A 15,106-nucleotide genomic window follows, 5' to 3' on the forward strand; every position below is an offset into this window, starting at 1 on the left:
GAAATTTGGATCGACACTTGCACCCTTTTTCCAGCGGGCCCCTCAACTGTACAGGACAGTACACCCGATGAATCATGTTAGTGAAAATCTGTCTGCAAGGAGTTAGTCAACTCAACTTAAATTGTCTGTGGAGAAGAACTAAAGTTTTATAAGAAGTTTACTTAAATTTTCGGAAGATGGAAAAATAATTTCTAAAAATGTTTTCAGAGAGAAAAACGTCATATTAAGTATGAAATAAGGGCAGCTAGCAAGTCGGCAACTTAGGTGATAACAATCTTTCTTCTTCAGCTAAATATTTCGAAAAGTACAACTAGTGCCTTAGCTACGTAACACAAGAAGCTCATTTGAAACTCTTGAAACGACCAGGAACGCGAAAAATGTTGTTCAAAGTATTAAGGAAGAATTTGCTCCTTTGCCTAAAAGATGACTTAAAAGAAAACAAAAACTCAAGTCGTCACCGCGTAGATGCACTAAAATGTAGAGAGACGTCTGTACAACTTTATCACTCATTTGTCAATAAAGTACCAAAAAGAAAAAGTGCAAAAGGAAGGCGTCGGAGCAGCCCACGAAAATATTTAAGAAAGATACTTCAAATGTCGTTTTCTGTCTTACAAGATCGTTTTCCGGCCTTTCAAGGTTTCATACTGGCTAGCACCAGTCTCCAGCACTTAGAGTTTGATGGGTCAGTTATTAAAAGACAGTTTAAACAATGTCTAACAAAACCACGTTCTAAGCCATTTTCAATTTTGCCAACAGTCATATCTAAACATTGTTTGCTGCTGACAGTAACAAGAAGGCTTGCATCCCAGACTAGAAAACTGTTTATCTACTTAAAATAAACCACTTATAAACAGATTTGGAGGCCCACTGATTGTCTTAAGCCGCGGCCTAAGTTAGACTCTGTTTAAATAACTGGCCCTTAGAGTTTGATGGGTCAGTTGATAAAACAACAATATGATATCAAACAAATGCCAAATCATTGGTGATAATTTTCTTGACATAATAGATTATCATAGCAACAGTATAACCTGTTAAAAAGAAGCGATGTAACTATCAAATTAACGCTAAAAGCGAACGACGTTTCGACCGTTCAACGGTCATTTTCAAGTTCAGTGTTAAAGATAACTTAGCATGTCCATATATACAACTGCGCTAAAATATTTACACATAAAAAATAAGAAATAGGGGCTTTGGTTTGAGCTCACGGATAGGCAGTCGAGCTTGTGCTCATTAACCAACAATAATAATAATGCGCTGTTTATGTGAGTTTGTGATTAGAGTTTGTATAATAAGGTGGATTCTTCACGCATTTTGATTGGTTCTTACTTATGATTTTTTGATAGAATCACATTGCTTATGCGCTGTTTATTCCTTTTTTATACAATGAACAGTGTAAAACTCGCGTTTTGATTGGTGTAGCGGAGTTTATGATGTACTGGAGGAAAGACGCATTGATGACGTCACCATTAATAACTTTTGCTTCTTTATTATGTTAAATAAATAGATTCCATGTTGCTGTGCGTCTGTTCAGTAATATATCACAGATGATGTCAAAATGTGGCAGAACATCAGTGACACTCGGCTGCGCCGCACTTTTTTGTTCTTACCACATTTTGACGTCATCTGTGATCTATTGCTGAACAGACGCACGGCGACATGGAATCTATTTAACAAGTAAAATCCGAAAGAATTTCACTAACAATATTTTCAAAACTAGTAAACTTTATTCCAGAAGGAATTTCTGTCCCCAAAATATTAAAGCATTTCATTCGCTTCACTGTCAGTTTGTGATCAATTACTCGCCATTACCGGATTTCTATCAACGACATATTTGGACAAGTATTTCTTTCCTTTTCACATCACAACAACCTTCTAGGTTTTATAACCTGTTGGGGTTACTTGCAACGGTCTTTGTCCAATTTTTCATCGGACAGTTTTGCGTTCCTGCGAAAATTTGCCTATGTTTGTCCGCTACTCGCTAAAACAGTTTGCAAAACTTTGTTGACCACTCACTCTGGCTGGACTCTAGACTCTGATCACGTGCCTCGGTCACGCCACTCGATGTCGTCATTCGTGCGTCTATACTCTAATCAAATACTCCGCTATACCATGAGTTTTACACTGTTCATCGTATAATTGTTAAATAGACGTCATTGAGTGGTGTGACCGGTGCAAGTGATCAGAGTCTAGAGTCCAAAGAAGGAACTTGCAGATTGATTTCTTTTTTATTTATTTATTTATTTATTTATTTATCTATTTAGCTTCGCCTAACTAGAGTTACCACTGAGTTTGACCTGCTCCTTCCTCCCATCGATCAAAAGGGCACTGCTCTTATTGTTCGGTTATCGTTCGTTGGAACAAGCCGTAGCGAGGTGAAAGCACTTGGTCGCGGCCGTAAATTATTTCAGTTTTTCAACGAAACAAATCTGATCAAGTTTTTAGCTTTTGACACAAATAATATTTTGCTGTTTCTTGTAAGAAACGAAAGTTCACCTTTAGGAATTTCCTTCATAGCTGTAGCACTTGATTTTCAAGTATTTTTGGCGCAAACAATCCGACTTAAAAAGTCAAAAAACCTAAAAGAAGTCGTTGTTGCTGCAGCACAAAACGAAGAAACCAACTAAATGTAAAAATAGCGTGATCAGCCAATCAAGAGCAAGTATTTTTGCCCCTCGACCAATCAGGAGTGAGTAATTTTGCCCTTGGTGAAAGGAAAATTAAGAAAAAATGCCCTCTGTTTCGACCAATCGGCATTCAGTAATTTAACCCTCTAGGTTATAACATATACTAAGTGTGATCGGTGGAATGCAGATTATTTCGGATGTACGAGCCGACACTTGTACCAGCGTACTAAGAAACAGAAACTGAAAGATCGGCTATTGGCAATCACCTGAGAGATAACAGAAAACATTGCACGGAACTTCAAAATCCTGCTTAATATTTGAGATACTCTTCATCCGTGAGCTTAGTTGGTGGTGAGGTGAGGTCACGTCTGTGAACTTCGGTTATAAGTTCGCCAACTTTTGTTTGACAATAAAACGTCCAAATTTTCATGAGTTGTTGATTTTAAACGTTAACTGTAGCTTTTATAAGCCAATTCAAATTATTACAAGACGATGGTAATATTTTTTAAACTTTAAAACCGGGCAATGGATGAACCCCGGCGTAACCTGTGGTAAGGAAAGAAACACCTTACTTAATTGCGATAAAAATCTCACGAGTACCTTTTTTTAATTGTTCAGAAACCTTACCAAGGCCTGCTGGGGAAAGACAACAAGCGCAATATTTCTTACAAGAACAATTAAGAGAAAAAGGAGAACGTGAAGTTAACTTGATTCGGCAGCTAAGACAGACAGAACAACAAAGAGATAACATACAAAGAGAATTGGAAAATTGCCGAGAACTGTTACGAGAAAGAGACAAGAGAGTAACCAATTTACTTCAACAGCTGAGAGAAAAGGAACAACAACAAGGAAACTCACAAAGACAAGTGACAGAGATGGAAGAGCAGCTGGCAAATTGCCAAGGACAGTTGCAAGAGAAAGACTTGAGAGAGGCCAGCTTACTTGAGCAGCTGAGAGAAAAAGAACAACAACAAGAAAACTCACAAAGACAAGTGACAGAGATGGAACAGGAGTTGATAAATTGTGAACGTCAAATCCGAGAAAAAGAACAGGAGGTGAACGAACTAGAGCTGAGTCTTGCAGCAGCTCGGCAAACATTGAACCAACAGCGTCAACAAGAAACATGTGACTGGGTAATTTCCCGCCATGAAATTCAAGTGACAGACAAGTGCCTTGGGAGGGGAGGTTGGGGAAGCGTTAACGAGGGAACATACTGCGGCTGTAGTATAGCGGTGAAACAGATTCATGAGTTAATTTTATCTCGTCATAACAGACGTTTGTTTGAGAGAGAAATGAACATTGCTTCAAGATGCCGCCATCCTTGCTTGTTGCAATTCATTGGAGCAACAAATGACGAAGGAAGCCCTTTGTTTGTCACCGAGCTCATGGAAAGAAGTTTACGAGCGTTGTTAGAGCAGCGTGAACTCTCTGCAACAGAAATCACTGTCATTTCTCTGGATGTAGCCCGAGCCCTTAACTATCTTCATCAGAAGAAGCCCTCTCCTATTATTCACCGGGATGTCAGTAGTGCTAACGTGTTGCTATGGCGACAGGGTGACCAGTGGAGAGCTAAAGTTTCAGATTATGGCACTGCTAATTTCATTCAGCAGACCATGACAGTGGCTCCCGGAGCTCCGATTTACAGCGCGCCTGAAGCACGTTCTTCAAGTCAGACAGCCATGGTCAGTACAATTTATTGAGTTAAAAATCCACTGAAAATGCCTTTATACCGGCACATTAGTTACATGTAATAGGCCTTTTTTTCCAGTTGCTTTGAAACTCATTACGAAAGCGAGGCTTCGTACGTAATTTTTATTATGAAAATCAGTTTTTATTCATATGCAAGCAAAACTAATTTTCACATCAAAAGCTTTGCACTTAGGTTCGCTTTCGTAATGAGGTTCAAAACTCTTCTTCAAAATGGCGGCCGAAAATTCACATAAGATAAAAAATTAAAAACGCATACCAGCACTAGAATAAACACTTTTACTTTAGTAACCCTTCAAGACGTTTGTATGACTGGGGGTATGACGTATACCCCCAGTCATACAAATGTCTGTAAATTTGCCAAATTTCATCTTACATTTATTTTTTAAGCTGATGTAACACCTAATATGCTGAAACTTTGCAGGGTTACTAAAGTAAAGGTGCCCTAGCCTTTTCAGTGCCGGTATCAGTTTTGCATTCAGTTTAATTTTAACTCATTCAAATCTGTTGCCGCCATTTTGGAGAAGGGTCTATTCCGAAATGGGCTATTCCATCAGCGTCAATCCCCCCAGGTATTAGTGGGGGCATTTTCCTCATTTTCCTTCCTGAGGCCCTGGGTATTAGTCTTCCCCACGGCATTTGACAGCCTCGTGATTTTTACCGCACAACGCTTTTATTTCCTTTCAATGACAAGTAGCACTAGTATGCGGTAAAAGGTTCATAATTTTATTTAAAAATTGACGACAGATACATTAATAGTTCAATACTTATAATAAGGTTATTCTTTGTTTTTATAGGTTGATGTTTACAGCTTCGGTGTCCTTCTCTGTGAAATGTGCATCGGGGAAATGCCAGACCCTGAAAGGCGTGCAGAGCAACTCTTAATGGTGACGAACCGTGTGATTAGAGGCCTGGTACGGAGGTGCCTGAAGACAGAACCTGCACAGAGACCAAATATGGAAGAGATTGTTCAAGAACTGGAGCAATTTACTGAAACATAATTAAATATGAAATGGCATGTAAGTCTCTTTAATCTCTGTTTCCAATTATTTGTGAATAGTTAATAGAAAAAAATATTTCATAGTTTTTAGTAGTTTGTATTTCTTACTCATGTAAAAACAGTAGCTTTTAGGTAGCAATTTTTATAGGCTATGGATATTTGTAGTATTTCTAATTATTTTCCAATAGGTTCTTGTAAGTCACAGAATGTTTATCTGATACAGATTTAGGACATTTAAAAGCAATTGTAGTCAAAGTGTTTAAAAATAATGTGGTAGACTAAAGCTGACAAAATGGAGGTGGAATAGCTTCTTGGGTAGTTTTTAGTAGTTAATGTAGCTCGTGTAAATAGTTTTAAGGAGAAGTCAGGATCCCTAATTATGGCTCCTGGAGAAATATGTTTTGTAAATAGTTGTTAGCAGTTTAATTTACGTTAGGTACTGATTGTTTTTATCAATGACCGTATTTCTATTTTGTAGTATTTTTCATTGTTCTGCAGTGGTTTTAGATTTAGGACATTTCAAAACAAGTTGTAGTCGTACCCAAACCAATAAAAAGATGAGATAGCGTACAATTGACTAAACTGAGTTAGAATAGTATGTAAACAGATTTTAGTAATTTATGTAGTTCGTATGGGTAGTTTTTTCTAGGAATATTCTGAAAGTTTAGGTTACGAGTTTTATAATCAGTGAACCTACCGTATTTCTATCTTCTATTTTATTTCTTTTCGATTTTACTTTCTCTTCTCTGTTTGTTAGGGCCTAGACGAAAATTACATAGGTTTTTCTTGACACCTTGTTTTTGAAACTACATTGTTTACTTGCCTCCTTGCCTTCTTGCTAGCAAGCTTGCTTCCTAGTTAGCTGGCTAGCCAGCCGCCTAACTTACTTAGTTTAAACTTTTCTTTTCTTCCCTACTTTGTTTATCACTTACGTACTTACTTTCTGTTACCGTGAATTTGATTCCTCAGTGGCCTTTTTCAAAGTTATTGTGTGTCTGATATAAGAGGTAGGACATTTCAAAACAAGTTGTATTCAATGAAACTTTCTGAGCTAGACTAAATTAATTTACCTAGTAGAATCAGCAACAACAAGAAATGAGAAGAACAGAAAGATAGCGTTAGATTCAGACCGCAAACTAAGCGTGCGGAGGCGCGAGCTGAACCAACCGATTGTGAAGCGCCTTCAGTCTCACCAGGAATTCCCAGACCGCAGAAGTAAAGCTAAGGACATTGTCAACGGTTCCTTCAATGTGACAAATACTTATGGGATAACAACTGGCTCTTCACAAAGGACAATGAACATATTCTCAGCAAAGAAATGAACTGGGTACAGATGCAAGACTTTTTTAAATTTTTATTTGGCTATCCAACATTCTAAAGAGCTTGTTTTCTGTTTACTCCAGCGATTTAACGTCTTGAGCACTAACAGTATTCTACCTTATTATTTCTGATCGGCTGATCATTACTTAGTAAATACTCTTGAACACCTTTTTTCTATCCACTGGTGTGCATGTAGCTGCGTCACACTAAATGTTTGTTTTAGGTGGGCAACTAGTTTAATATTGGCATGATCAATGTTTTTTAAAAAAAAGCTGTCATTTTTAGGTAAGATTTGTGGCACCCGGTGCCATTTGCTGTTGTTTTTGAAGAGTTCGAACTCTTGATTGTGATCACTAAACAACAATATACTCTTTATCTGAGAAACTTGTTTCTGAAAGTCAGCGATTGTGAGAAAAAAATACGAACTCAGGAACGGTAAAATAGACTTAGTACTTGGAAAGCCTAAAATAAATTTTCTTAAAGGCAGTTTTCGGTCTAGTGGTGCTATGCTCTGAAGCAATTTGAAAAAAGAGGCTAAACGTGCCAAATCGCTCGGTGAATTCCGCGGGAGACAGCCTACCTATCATTAGCAAAGCTACGCTATTCTCAAAACTAGTCTTTGTGATGTGATGTAATGTAATTGTATTGGAGTAGTCTATCCTTTTGTGGCGTAATCTAGTGTGCTGTAATTTAAATGTGTAATATGTCAGTTTGTACCTATGTGGCTTGTTTATTTGGAAACGCCACATGTAAACCAGCTTTTAGTTGTTTTTGGCCAGCGTTTTAAAATAAAGTTGAATGTATGTAATAACGTGAAAAGGAAAATGTCATTTTAGCACCACAGTAGCTGTGGTCACACTTGGCCATTTTCCTGCAGCACAGCATCGGCTTTTGCTATGGTAAGATGAAATTTGTGAGGTTTACTTGATATCGATGGTTGCGTAAAAAAATCCCAAAAATGAAGTGCCATGACAATTACAGATGTGTTAACTTTTTCTTACTTTTTTGTTCTGTTTCCATAACTTAAATAACCATCTAGGATTGCTTGGCATAATTGATGTCCACACGTTTTATTATGAACAGGTAAATAATTTGTATCATTTTCTGTGTCATTGCAAACATATTTTCATCAATACTGTATTCAACACCCAGATATTTCTGGCAGAAAGAAAGATAGGGTTGAATGTTTATTAAATATATTTATTTTGTTATAGGTAAGATTAGATAGCTGCTTTATATTAGAATTTCAGGGGAACAAATCAAAGCTATTTACACAATTACGATAGATAGTTTAACTATTATTCTACATATTCTATTTTTATACAGTGCGTATTATAGTGTGTTTTTATATATACAATTTATTTTTGCTTATCTGTTTGATAAGGGTTTCTTGTTTTCTAAGAAAACAAAAGTTGCTGAGGATCTCCGGTCCAAGATCTTCAGAAACTTTTCACAGTCATTTTAAAATGTGAATTATCTTTTTAAATTGTAAATGTATAGCAATTCCAATATCTAGAAAAATTACTGAGAGGAAAAAGAAACGGCTGGATATAGCAGGGACACACAACAAGAAAATACGTTTACAGCATTCTGGTGGGAAATCTTCGTTAGCAGACGTAGTTCGATCTGCAGTGTTCTTTCTTTGAAACTCGTTTCAAAAAGGAAACTTGACAGTCCTGTTTTGATACCCTCTCATTGTCTAAAAATACCAAATCTCCACCGAATACATAAGAACTTATATTTCTCCGAATACATAAGAATTCATATTCCTCTGAATGCCTAAGAATTCATTTCCTCATGTTATGGACTGTTTCAGTTGTTTTCTGATCCTAATAGAAAATATATTTCACCAAGAGTCGTTGTGTGTCCTTGATGCAGGGGCGTAGCTTTGTTATTGGTCCAATTGGCTATAATCACTGTATCGGGCCTCTCGTTGAGCTTGGGAGTAGTAGGAGAGGTGGTCGAAAATAAACGGTACGTAATTTAGAGCTTTGACTGTAAAAAGTGATGGACAATTGGTCGCTCGGTAGCTTTTTAAGTACGGTGCACGAGCCTCCTAATACAAAGGTAATCTTGCGGGGTTTGTGGTTGTGCGGGAAAAGAGGATCTTAGCAAGGGCTATTGAAATCCAAATCAAATTTAAAAAAATGCCTCCAATTTTCTTTTTGGACTCCAACAGCCCGGCTGCTAAGATCGTATTTTCCAGCGTTATCATAAACCGCGCAAAAATATCTCTGAATTAGGAGGCACAGTTCTCAGACCATCCCGAGATGCGCACAACGTATGCGCAGTACAAAAGGTGGACTTCTCTTTACTCAATCTCATACCCAGAGTCCTCAGGCATTTTGGTCAGCGGGTGGGCTCTGGGAGAGACTCCGGGGTACTGGAATTTTTTTACCGCAGGATTTCTGCGGTAAGACAATGCAAGCCGTTACGGGGCAGCCAATCAAAAAAAAAATATTTTTTTTCTAATTATCCAATCTCGTACCCAGAGTCGTCAGGCTAACACCTGGGCATTTTTAAAGAATGGCAAATTCCCCGGGGCGGGACACATAAGCTGCTTAAATGCCTAGTTTGCTTTGAACGGTTTGCTAGTAGATAGCTTGACATGAAATATTTTGTTGTAAAGTAATTTGCCCTGAATATTTGGTAATATTAAACTCATACTGCTATAAAACTAATTAAAGTCAAATGTAAAGTCAGCATACTTGCTGGGATTGCAGCAGACGGGCCCTCCCCCCCCCCCCCCCCAACTGGGAGCAAGAAACCCCAGTATTCGCATGCAAAGTTTTCTGTGGAGCCGATCATGACAGATTCAAAAGATTCAAGTTCCATCTTGAAGATAACCTCATTTTAATTCGCAAACCTAAGTTTTTTAAGTTCACTCCAGGTTGAGTTTCATGTTCATTTTTGAATGCGGAATGCATATTTTAATATTCGTATTCATCGCGTTGATTGTTGTCGATCTCGATAGGTGATATGATGTAGTTCAAGTTGTTGACGCTTCACAATGTAAGAAATGAAGAAACGTTTTACCTTGAGAAAACACTCACCTTTAAAAACATCCACGAGTTTCTCTAGTCCTTGACGGAGTAGCCAATCTGCAACGTAGTTCACGTCTTGGTCTGCAAATGCCTCCATCACGTCCATATGCATCACGCACGGTTTAGAAACCACGTGTATCAAATGTCAGGGGGTCCCCCCGGGGCCGTGATAAAATTGCGAATGCCCCACCTCCGGGACTGACCTCGTGAGCAAATGCCTCGCGGTTGCCCGGGAGGAGGGGAGGGTGGGCACTGCTGATCCATCCCCCTTTTCAATTTTTTCTTGCAACTTGTCTCGCAAATTTTGTTGCGACACAAGTTGCACGAATCGCTGCCTGGTGTAACATGCCCTGAAATGAACATGTCTCGCAATTTTTGTTGCCGCAATCGTTGCGAGAAGAAGAAGTGGGTTCTACTTCCTGCAACGGTTACTGCGACAAAAATGTTGGGAGACATGTTCATTTCAGGGTGTTACACTAGGCAACGATTCGCGCAACTTGTGTCGCAACGGCGCAAGGAAATTGCCAGACAAGTTAGGGGATGGGAGAAATTGCTACCCTCTATTGAGTATAAAATTATGGAAAAAAGACCTCTCGAGGCGAGGGGAAAAAAATTTTTTTTGTTCACGCGTCTGACACTCAGTTTAGTCTTTTCCATCATCGAACGGCGACATAATACTTACTAAAATTACAGTGTTTCAAGCCGAGGGCTGCTTTGAAATTGCATATCAAAATAAGCAGTGACCTGAAGGGAAATATTTTTCGGCGTGGGGTGTGTATCGGTGCATCTTGGCGGAAGTTAATTCAAGCCTAGTTCCTTGCCAACCAGTGTTGTGGACTATGCTGAATTCACACAAACATAGAAACTAAAGTATTAATAAACGCAACCAGAATAATCGCATTGATGACGTAGACTGTATTATGAGTATTTTGACAACAAAGCGGTCATTTCGGGGAACGGACTACAGCGTGACTGTGACAAAAGTGAAACTCGGGCGACCCAAAATAGTGCATTACGTCATGATTGATCATCTAGACTAGATACATGAAAACGAGGTAGGGAATATTCCCTCTACTTCCGGTTAAGAGAGCTTGACATGCTCTTGATGAGATATTATGGGTTGTTAATGGTCGTGTTTACTACGTTTTAGCTTGAAGCTAGATAAATTAGTTTTCAAAACAGCATGGAAGAACTTTCTCATAAGTATATACTTCTCCAGGATCATGTGGGGTACACTGTAGAGAGAAACATTCTGTTACTTGGTCTGACGACAAAACGGTCACCCATTCAAGTATTGCGGGGTAACTTATTAGAGGCTCTTCCCGAAGCAGAACAGCTGAAGGATTCTTCAGAAATAGCTCTTGCTGGTATTGATCATAAGTCCTTACGTCTCGAATGTGGCATGGAGTATATAATACGACTTACAGAAGAAGACGCTAACTTGCTTTTGGCTATTTCGCCACTCGAAGAGAGATATCAAACTTCCGTGAACAGAGCATTCCTTGATTTTGGGCGAAATATTGGAATAGGAAGTAGGGTTTTCGTTGCTGTGAAAGGCATTTCCAGGAAATTGCCTGGTATTGTGTGGTACAAGGGAGAGTTACTATCATGCAATGGGACAATGTTTGGAGTCGAACTGATTGTAAGTATAAGGTTTTACATGTTAAAAAGTTGAATATGTGAGTTTGATGTACATGTACCACCAAACATGATGTTAACCAAGATGTTAACTTGTCGGACAGCATCCTTTTGTTTATGGAGCAATCCCAGTTTGCTGTTGCTGCCAGTGTGCAGAGTACTAATGGCACGTGCACACGTTTTTTGCGGCTATGCCAATGTTCCGCTCTGAGTTGCCATGAGCTTTCACTGGTTCTAACTTGAAGGTTTGGTTACCCACAGAAAAGGAACCAGAACAGTCTTAATTAACATTTACAACTAAAGCAGAACATGTTACCTTCATTGTTCATGCTGTGATATTTGAGCCAGCCAAACATGGTTTTCCATGATGGATTGAATGCCTTTCTGCAAATTTCTTGGTATCATACATGTACTTTCTTTTTTTTTTTTGGGGGGGGGGGGGAGGTTTGTAATTTGAGAGAAACCTCTCCATCATGAGTGATGAAGGTGATGATTAGGAAGGTAACATGTTCTGCTGTATTTGTAAATGTTACGACAAATCTGGTTCCTTTTCTGTGGGTAACCAAATCTTCAAGTTAGAAACAGTGAAAGCTAATGGTAACTCAGATTGGAGCATTGGCATCAGGTGGCACAAAATGTGTGCACATGCCATACTCTGCACATGGCTGGAAAAACTGCAAGTTCAAGGCATTGCAAACAGAGTGAAAGAGGCGTGGAGAAAAAAAAAATAAGCGTGAGGTCTGGGTTCAACTAGCAAGATGTAAGATCAAAACATAGTGTTTTTTTGGGAAAAATGTGTTTTCAATAAATTCCACCATGATTTGTTGGAATGCAGAGGGAAATTATTGTTGCTGAGTAAGCAGAAGTTCCAAAATTATGTCAAGTAGAACATTCACTATTTGACACGCCCAGAAACAAACATGAATAGAAATGAAGCCTTCATAATGGTCTACACTGTACCTCAAAAACTTCCAACAATCTAGGTTGACCAATCAAAATATAGGAAGCGGTGTTTTTAAATTTTTTATTGCTGTGGGTTCTGTTGCTAATAATTGATTATTCCACCAGGCACTTTCACCTGAAAACGTTTAACAAGAGTGAACTGTTTTATCTGTAATGTAATTGTTATATTAGGGTGATAGCTCTAACTCACTGAGCATACATACCTCCACACGATCCCTGTCCTGAACGCTGCCAGTGGTCACAACTAGTTTTCAGAGTTTGTCTGTGTTTTTAATAATTTTGTTGTAAACCAGACAGCGGGGTTGCTTTTATTGAGGCGATTAAATTCCTGGTTGAGCAACACAGTTGACTCCCAAATGCAAGTTGATTGCCTGCCTTTTTTCATTCAGTTCTACTAACCATTTGCTCATGTAAAATGTAATATAAATCATTTACCTGTGACGTGAAATAATCCGGACAACAAACTTTCTTATTTTAGTTTTTTTAGTGGTTCAGTAAGGAATTAAAAGTTGAAATGCATTTTTAGACTTAAGGACGGTGCCTAGTATTGTTACTGCGCATACGTTCTGCGCATCGCAAGATACTCGGGTTTCCTATGGGTGGTGCCTACTAATACAGGAATATTTTTGCGCGGTTTAAAACTATACGGAGAAAGCAGAACTTACCAAACGCTTTTGGTATCTAAAAAAAAAATTGGGGTAACCATGCATTTTTCAGAGATAACTAAGCTTCAATTTAGGAAAAAAATCCCATACATTGCTTTATATTTTGGCGTTTTTTAGAGATATTAATGTTTAATTATCTCTGAAAAATGTGTGGTTACCCCCAATTTTCTTTTTGGATTCCAATAGCCCTTGCTAAGATCTGCTTTTCCTGCAAAGTCATAAACCGCACAAGAATACTTTGGTATTAGTAGGCACCGTCCTTAAAATCTGCATTTCCATCCTTGACCAAAACAATATTGCAATTCTGACTGTTGCTCTCTAAACGACAACACATCATATGTATACTGCCTATGTCTAGTTTTTATACCACTTCTCTAGGCAATCGATAGACTTTCTAAAAGCCCTTTCCAATACTATTTTCCCTCGTTAGTCTTTATGTTATGTTGGTTTTGGTTCCCATGAAAGAAGTTGACTTGTGGCAAGTCTAGGCATTATCTAGTTAATTTGAATTTTCGGATCTGTGCAGGGTTTGTCACCTTATAAGTAATCACCTTCTTTTATACGGCACAGGTATAGCCTAACACAAAAAACACACCGAAGAAAATTGACATTGAAAAAGTGCCAAAAAATTTAGATTTATTATTTTAGTAGAATGTGTGTAACTTACATACACAGTGCTCGAAATTAGCGGTCGTCCGGTCGTCCGAGAGGACCAAAAAATTAAGAGGCTGGTTGCCCGGGGAAAAAACAACGGACAACACAGCCAAAAATAGTAAATAAATAAACCATATAAACAGCACCCGACTTACGTGACGGTTTTGTTTTGTCAATGTCCGATAGTGTGAAGTTAATAATAATTAATTTTCCTCAGCTAATTAAGCGTTTTCCTGTGTTTTGGATATCTGTAAATTCTACGAAACATTGCCAGGTACGAAAATGTAAGAGACAAACGCAAAGTTTCATGTCTGGTGGCGATCAAGAGTAAAGACGCCATTTTGAATATGCCACAACTTAGACCCAGACTTCCGCGAAAACCATTGCCGCACACTAAGAACTATGGGATTAGTTCAAGCTTGACCGCCATGTGATTACATCTCAAGCTCTACACAGCGTGTAATCGTTACCATAATTGTTCTCAAATTCTTTATTTCGGTTTTGATTTTTTATGTCTTCAATTAGCAGTACAGAATACAAGTATTTTCTTTCACAGAGTGCAAATGTGGCGTTTTTGACAGGTGTAAAGCCGGCTCCTCAAAAGAAAGCTAAATTTAGCGAGACATGCAGATGCATGCTACGAGAAAGAAAAGAGAAAATGAGAACCGCAGCAAACATGGAAAGACAAGCAACCTTAGTGGCAGTTCACACCAAATGGCACGATGATTTACAATTATTGTGTTGATGCAAAAAAAATTTTCTAACGGGCAACCAATGATTTATCAGGGCAACCAAATTCACGGGTTTGGTTGCCCAGGTTTTGAAATAGTGACAACCTGGATTTTTTTTTTAATTTTGAGCACTGCATACATGTGCATTGTGCATGGCTGTTTGCAGTCGGTCACCTGCCCGCTCAGCATACATACATAGTTATTTCATGAATCACACATTTTCTTTTGTTATTCAACATCCTTTATTTAACTTACATACTTCATGAATATTAAACTAACTGAAACGAGGGATTTATACAGATAAATCCCTCATTTACATTAGCAGTACTGCGAGAAACGCACACATCAGGTTGCTTCTATTGTTCTCCGTTTCTCACCTAAGTGTGACGGTACTAATTAGCCGGCGTTTGTCCCCTTGGACAAAGGAATAATTTCATGAAATAAGTCAGATAAATACCTCGAACGTCGGTATTAATCCATATACATCCCTCGGGCCTACGGCCGTCAGGATGTATATGGATTAATACCTCTGTTCTCGGTATTTATCTCTTACTTATAACATACATACATACATACATACATACATACATACATACATACATACTTTATTTTGCCACACAAATGGAATAAATATACAACATAAATTGACAAGAAAAGAAAAGTGGCAAGGGGACCTAAAAGAAACTATAGAGAGCTTATAAGAGATTAGGCCCCCTCAAACTACGATTAGTCCACAGTCTGACTTTCCCAGTTTGTGTTT

General features: G+C 38.4%; 2 protein-coding genes across 2 annotated transcripts in view; both read left to right on the forward strand.

Moving 5' to 3' along the window:
* The window catches only part of LOC146453372 (uncharacterized), a 28,494-nt gene extending 20,782 nt beyond the window's left edge, over positions 1-7,712 (forward strand). Inside the window, exons 7-8 of the mRNA XM_085096696.1 lie at positions 3,243-4,306; positions 5,129-7,712. Of these exons, the coding sequence (XP_084952822.1) occupies positions 3,243-4,306; positions 5,129-5,332 (1,268 nt within the window). The 3' untranslated portion in view covers positions 5,333-7,712. The remainder of the gene's footprint in view (positions 1-3,242; positions 4,307-5,128) is intronic.
* Positions 7,713-10,830: 3,118 nt separating this feature from the next.
* The window catches only part of LOC146453373 (uncharacterized), a 67,354-nt gene continuing 63,078 nt past the window's right edge, over positions 10,831-15,106 (forward strand). The window contains exon 1 of the mRNA XM_085096708.1: positions 10,831-11,337. Coding sequence (XP_084952834.1) covers positions 10,879-11,337 — 459 coding nt within the window. The 5' untranslated portion in view covers positions 10,831-10,878. The remainder of the gene's footprint in view (positions 11,338-15,106) is intronic.

This window comes from Pavona decussata, unplaced genomic scaffold (assembly GCF_977016875.1).
Source record: "Pavona decussata unplaced genomic scaffold, jaPavDecu1.1 SCAFFOLD_335, whole genome shotgun sequence".
NCBI lineage: Eukaryota > Metazoa > Cnidaria > Anthozoa > Scleractinia > Agariciidae > Pavona > Pavona decussata.